Below are 6,523 nucleotides of genomic sequence, written 5' to 3' on the forward strand. Positions count from 1 at the left end.
TAGTTACTTGTTCAACTGTTTTCTGTGTTTCATAGTCAGCAGATTCGTGTTCGCTCTCTGGATGGCTAAGGAACCGACTTTTGTGCATGATAGTACTTTGCAATTCACGACATGGAATTCTCGTTCTTTCTCTTTGTTCTAGTATCCTCTTTATTTTTTCCGCACTTTATTGGATTTATCTTTAATAGCGAAATTCGTGTGTATTTCCACGTGTATGGATTTGCTTGATTTCTATTGTGTGTACGTATATATATATATATATATATATATATATATATATATATATATATATATATATATATATATATATATATATAATATCTTTCGTAATAGTTTTCTGTTATTCCCTTTGCCAATAAGAATTTTCCTCTGATTCATCTCGTGTTGCTTCAAGAACTATTTTTGTACCTGTATGTTTCTAATGCATACCAACTTCTCTCTCTCTCTCTCTCTCTCTCTCTCTCTCTCTCTCTCTCTCTCTCTCTCTTTTCCTTTGTACTCACAAGTTAATAAGGGGCTGTGACGCAATAGTGACCCGTCGTGAACCGTGTCCAGCCTTATCCAGTGTGGATTCTTCTCGGTCCGTAGATCCCAAAGGTTGCCTAGTGATCTTTGATGCCCGTCGTTCACGAGAAATTGTGATTCATTAATATTTGAACATTTAAGGATCGTATAAACTGTTTTCAAATTTTATGAACAACTTCCAATTCCTTTTTTTTTGGGGGGGGGGTAGAATTTTTTTTCCTCTCTCCCTCTCACTTATATATATTTTTTTTTTTTTTTTTTAGTGACTCCATCATACGAAATATTGCACGCATTGATTATTTTGTCTTAAATTCAGATAATTTTGAATTTTATTCTTTTTTTTATTATACGGATTTTTTATATCGTCTCATTTCATCTTTCGTGTTATCTTAATGTAAATCGATCTATGCATATGGCCTCGCTTTTTATGATCTCACCGCGTCTTTATTAAATCTCTATTCGAAAGATTCCTTTAAAAGCAAGCGCTGATCCTTTTTTTATCGCAAGAGATCAGCTCAGATGAGAAATCGGTCTGTTGGGAATTACTGGGTTTGCCGGGTCATCCGAAAAGGAGAGGGGTCAAGTGGAGAACTAAGCATAAAAAAAGGCGTGCTTGCTTGGAGAGTTTTGGGCATCACGAAGTTGAAAAGGGTTCTCCTCGGTACTGTGAGTATATATATAGTTTGAGCAACTTCGCCCCACCTGCCAGAACCACTCGAGACTTCCCAACAACATGAAGTTCGTAAGTATTCATTTCAGAGAGGCTGGAAAACGGGTTCTCGGACGAGTTCGCGTGTAAAAGTGTTTGGTGGGGCTTTTGCTTTTCAGCTTTTTTTTTTTTCGTGAATAAGTTATAACTTTGGAGTTATAAGGTGAATGACTGCTTCGCCAAAAATTCTTTGACCTTCAGAAATGTAAGCCGTTGATATTTTGTCGCGTGGTTATTAGTGGCCATTGAGGAAACAAGGAATTGTGTTTGTATAGTTCTACTTTCACTTTTGCCTTCGCATTTTCACACACGTCGAATGTTTATACTTTTATATTTTCCAGCTTTCTCATTTCATTCTGAGTGCATGTTGAACGTGAAACGTCTGCTATAGAAATGCATTAGTGGTTGTCAATAAAACAGCTATAAATTACAAAAGACAGTCAAACAATATTTCTGTGACTTGAATATTATATTTGTCTTTCTTGTTAAGTAAAATGGAGTTACCGAGCGGCATAACGTCCTTGTATATCAAACTGTCTCATAAATGCTAAACTGACTGTATACTTGCTGTGGTTCTACCAAGCTCCGGTGAATATCATTAAGTTCAGCTGTTAATGTCAGCACTTGAAGTGTCAGATGGGCTTCAGGGCCAGCCACTAACTGCAACTTTATAATGTCTTCGAAACAGATAATAATCATTACATCTTTAATCGCCGTGGGCTTGGGCGCCCCCGACTACGAAGGACCAAGGTCGAGCAGCATCTCGTCCAGCGAGGAGGTTGCTATCCTCAAGGACGAGCGGGACCACGGAGACGATGGGAGATACACTGTCAACGTCGAGACTGAAAACGGCATCGTCCTCGCTGACTCGGGCTCTCCTCAAGGACCCGAGGGTGCTGTCGTGGCTGCTGGATCTTTCTCGTGAGTGCCTCTTCTTTTGTCATATTAGAAACCAACGTGAAATTAAAAAAATATATATTTATATCTTCTTTATTTAATAGGACTGGATGAAAATGCTTACCTCTTCACTTCACAGATACACTGCTCCTGACGGTACACCAGTTAATCTGAAGTACGTGGCCGACGAGAACGGCTTCCAGCCACAGTCCGACATTCTGCCAGTGGCTCCCGAATTCCCGCACCCAATTCCCCAGTTCGTCCTCGACCAGATCGCCTTCGCCGCTGAGGAAGACTCTCGTGAGAGGTCGTCTGCCCCGTCAGGTTCTTATGCAGCCCCAAGCAAATAAATGCTTCTCCACGACAGAAATAGAACGTTTGCATAACGTTTAAAAGACTGGCGGGCGATATTAGCAAGGAGTCTATTTAAATGTATTTATTGTGTGCTTATAAAGATAATCAGAATAAACTGTTTACGACAAGTGTTTTTTGTTTATACAAAGGGAGCGACGCTCCTGATTTGCTGTTGATAAGCCAATCACAGGGCTGGACACTCAGTCTCTCGAGAGAATTCACATGAGCAGGATGTATGTTCCACCTCTCCTGAAGGAAACATCTTTCAAAAGTATCCCTCAGAAGAGGTGGAGCATACATGCTGCCCATGTGAACTCTCCCGAGAGAGTGAGAGTTTCCAGCCCTGTGATTGGCTTATCAACTGCCAATCAGGAGCGTCATAAGGGACAGGTCTAGACATCATATGTAAGGTTGATGGGAATCTACTATAGTAATGGTTTTTCTCTCCGATTATCTTTTTCGCTTTTTTCATCTAGTGCTCAAATTTATGTCTCCTCAATGAATTCCAGATTTCTTTTGCCTATCATTTGCTTTTATACACAGCGTGCGTTTCAAGTGACAACCGGTTGCCAGAGGCAATGAAAAACTATTTCACTTAACCAAATCACACAAATATTCCAATATCATTTGCCAGGAACATGTTCAGTGCGTTGGTAATTAAACATGCAGCACAATAAGAGAATACTATTCAATGAATGGCCAAGACTGATTGACAGTCGAGTTGCTGCATATTTCAACCAATTAGATTCTATGAAAATGAACAGCCTTCGTTTTATATTGCTAGGTTAGGGGACACACTCACTTGCACTAGAATGTCCTCCCCTCTCCCTCCCTCCCTCCCTCCCTCCCTCCATCCGTGCCCTTCTCCCATACAGTCTTTACTTCAAGAAGGCCTCCTGCCGCTTATGTCGTGGATGAGTCATACCTCTCTTCGTGTGTTCTCTTCTTTCCTATCAGTTAAGAGTAGCCAAGTTACCGGCTACTGAAGGCTAGTAACAAAAACTCATACATACAATCACACACACAGATATATATATATATATATATATATATATATATGTATAATATATATATATATATATATATATATATATACGTGTGGGTGCGTGTGTATGTATGGGTGTGTATATATATACATATATGCATATATATAGTGTGTATATATATAATATATATATATATATATATATATATATATATATATATATATATATATACGCCCCCCGCCCCTTGACAAAACTACACAAAATGACAACCCTTACCTGTTGGCAGCAGGCGCCCTCTATCTGCAAACATGTCACTAGGCTTGTAAGCTCACGTAAATACAAAAATATACTATTTATTACCCAAAGCGGATGAACATAAAATAGAACAAAATAATTAATAAGTCATGGTGATAAAAAAAATCCAAGTCTGCCCCACAAAGAAAACTATAAGTTATCATTCCACTCTCCTGGTTTAGTCTAAGTAATCACTCCAAGGCTCAAAATGTAACTGTTACATTGTAATAGTCAAGTTTAGAGAATCCCGTTTTTAGTACCATGATATGGAACCCATCTGTAACAAGAGAGATTCATTATATTCCCTATTACACAATATTAAATAAAGGTATAAACTGCACACCTCTCTCTTTTCAAAGGTAACTGTTTCTAAGTCATTTGAATATGTGCCATACCTTGAGATGGGCTTCCTCAACACCTGGTGTCCTACTCGACCGTCTTTCTTCTTATCACAAAGGAATGTGTCTTTCCCTCAAGTGCCTCGAACGGCCGGACCCGTCATTGCACATGCACAAACAGATGCACACATCTGCCCCACCTCAAGATCGCCCATGGTTACAGTACGGACAACCACCATCCAAAATGCACACACATCAGATTCCTTCGTTCAAGAAGGCAATCTCTACGGTGCTCTTGCTCTCTGGGTACGCCATGTCTCCAAGAGAGGAAAGCTGACGCAACATGTAATTCACTAACACTAGCCTATAATATATATATATATATATATATATATATATATATATACATATATATATATATATATATATATATATATATATATGTATATATATATATTATATATATATAATATGTATATATATATGTATGTATATATATATACATATACTGTGCTTTAAGTAGCATGGAGATGCCTGCCAATATTACAAACATCTACAACAAAAATGATATATACTTTTAAAACGCTAAACACTAGTAAAATCTATGTTAATATTCAGATTCAGAGTGGAAATTCTAAGAATTTTTTTTCCTGTTTTTCTAAAAACAAATAGTTAACAATTCAGACAAACCAACCAAACGGAGTAAGCCAAAATAAAAGAGCTGAACACAAAAGTCATAAGAACACCACATGAGAGTTTTGCTGCGAGTGACTATTATTGTTATTCTTTTGTTTCAACGTGGAATTTGCGCGCACTTTGCCTATTGTTGATGAGAAAGGAATACTGAATGAATTCTAATAGATTTTCAGTTTTATTCAAAATAAGTTAAACTACAATAAGGTCCTTCGTTGACATTTCGTATCGAGGCTCAGTTGTATCTCGGAGGGGCGCCATAAGATCCTGAAGGAGAGGAGACCTGCTTGCTCTGGCGGGCGTCTTCTTGGGCAGCAAAGGCGATCTGGTCGAGGACGAACTGAGGAATCGGGTGGGGGAATTCGGGAGCCACTGGCAACAGGTCAGACTGAGGCTGGAAGCCGTTTTCGTCAGCGACATACCTCACATGAACGGGAATGCCCTCGGGAGATGTGTATCTGAAATTTTAAAAACAAAAGGAATAAGTTATCAAAAACTGTCATTCCCATCATCGTACTAATATTCCCCCGAAACTTCAATATGCAACGAAATTCCAAGGAACCCCCAGAGGTCGGAGCCAAAGGGATCCCTGTCAGGAGAAACTCAGACTCACGAGAAAGAGCCAGAAGCAACGACGGCTCCCTTAGGTCCGTCGGGAGAACCGGAGTCTTGCAGGGCAATACCGTTGGCGGTTTCGACGTTGACGCTGTACCTGCCCAAGTCATCCCGGTCTCTGTCGTCTCTGAGGATGGCCACCACTTTGTTCACGCCGCCCGAGATTCCTCCTTGGGACTGAGCGCGGGGGGCGTCGTAGCTGTACTGGGGGGCGCCCAAGACGATGGTTGCCAAAGCAGCAATAATAACCTGACGAGGGTAATCATGAGATACACAATTTGGTCAATTTATGGATTATAAGATCTAAATGGAAAATGAAGACAACTTTCTGTTGAATTTGGGAACCTAATTCATCCAACTCATGTTCACCTTTGTTATATGGCAACCAGTTGCGTTTGTACAAAATCAATTTCATTTATTAAACTTTCTATCTTTATAATAACAACAAGAAAGTGTAAATATTCTATCTATGGGAATATTTTTTTGGAAGATTTATTTTCTATGCAACTGTGCTTATTCACGGAATAGTGATATAATAATTGTTCCCTCCCTCTTATCTGCTGTTGTATATTTCCTTTAATCTAAAGAAAAATAGGATATTACTTTACGTTTATATTACCAATTAAAAGATGAATTCACTACTGCCAAATGAGATCATCTGCAAAACTGTAGCCCTCACAAATGAAATTTTCCTGGAAGTTTAAGATCTACGAAAATATCTCTGTTCGCTTACGATCTTCATGGTGAGCTGCTAATGGAGAAGTGGTGTCTGGAACTGCAGAGATGACAGTTTATATAGCGGCAGAGAGAGATGCGTCATGGAGTTGCCGGCTTCATTGTTTGTCAGGTTTTTGTTGATCTGATTTCGTCACCTGACAGCCATTTATAGCTCCTGCCTTCAATGGTGTCATCATGGTATCCATGATTCCTTCTTTGGCAGACGTTTACGGAAAGAATCATAAGTCACCGGTCTATCTTTGTATCTGTTTATTTATATATCTATCTCTCTACCTATCTGTCTGTTCGTCTGTCTATCTATCTATCTAAGTCATACTAGATGTCAAATCTTTCAAAATGTCAGTAATAGCGGGCAATTACGGCACTTTCGCAAA

At 39.1% G+C, this 6,523-nt stretch overlaps 2 protein-coding genes across 2 annotated transcripts; one reads left to right on the plus strand and one right to left on the minus strand.

Moving 5' to 3' along the window:
• The first annotated feature begins 1,166 nt into the window (after positions 1–1,166).
• On the plus strand, positions 1,167–2,613 carry LOC135206443 (cuticle protein AMP1A-like). The gene is made up of 3 exons (XM_064237821.1): positions 1,167–1,267; positions 1,923–2,155; positions 2,271–2,613. Exons 1-3 carry the CDS (start codon positions 1,259–1,261, stop codon positions 2,479–2,481), a joined length of 453 nt encoding a protein of 150 aa, XP_064093891.1. The 5' UTR covers positions 1,167–1,258; the 3' UTR covers positions 2,482–2,613.
• A 2,348-nt stretch (positions 2,614–4,961) lies between these two features.
• Positions 4,962–6,282, minus strand: LOC135206444 (cuticle protein AMP1A-like). Its single transcript, XM_064237822.1, has 3 exons — positions 6,145–6,282; positions 5,410–5,660; positions 4,962–5,254 (listed from the first exon to the last, which is right to left on the minus strand). Exons 1-3 carry the CDS (start codon positions 6,151–6,153, stop codon positions 5,032–5,034), a joined length of 483 nt encoding a protein of 160 aa, XP_064093892.1. The 5' UTR covers positions 6,154–6,282; the 3' UTR covers positions 4,962–5,031.
• Between the last annotated feature and the right edge of the window lie 241 nt (positions 6,283–6,523).

The sequence above is a fragment of the Macrobrachium nipponense genome, chromosome 31 (genome assembly GCF_015104395.2).
Source record: "Macrobrachium nipponense isolate FS-2020 chromosome 31, ASM1510439v2, whole genome shotgun sequence".
Classification (NCBI taxonomy): domain Eukaryota; kingdom Metazoa; phylum Arthropoda; class Malacostraca; order Decapoda; family Palaemonidae; genus Macrobrachium; species Macrobrachium nipponense.

Bases quoted from the DNA above. Each gene is read 5' to 3' on its own strand.
- LOC135206443 (XM_064237821.1), top strand. The intron at 2,156-2,270 runs GTGAGTGCCTCT...TTCACTTCACAG, and splicing joins GTGGCTGCTGGATCTTTCTC to ATACACTGCTCCTGACGGTA.
- LOC135206444 (XM_064237822.1), bottom strand. The intron at 5,255-5,409 runs GTGAGTCTGAGT...TTAAAATTTCAG, and splicing joins GTTGCTTCTGGCTCTTTCTC to ATACACATCTCCCGAGGGCA.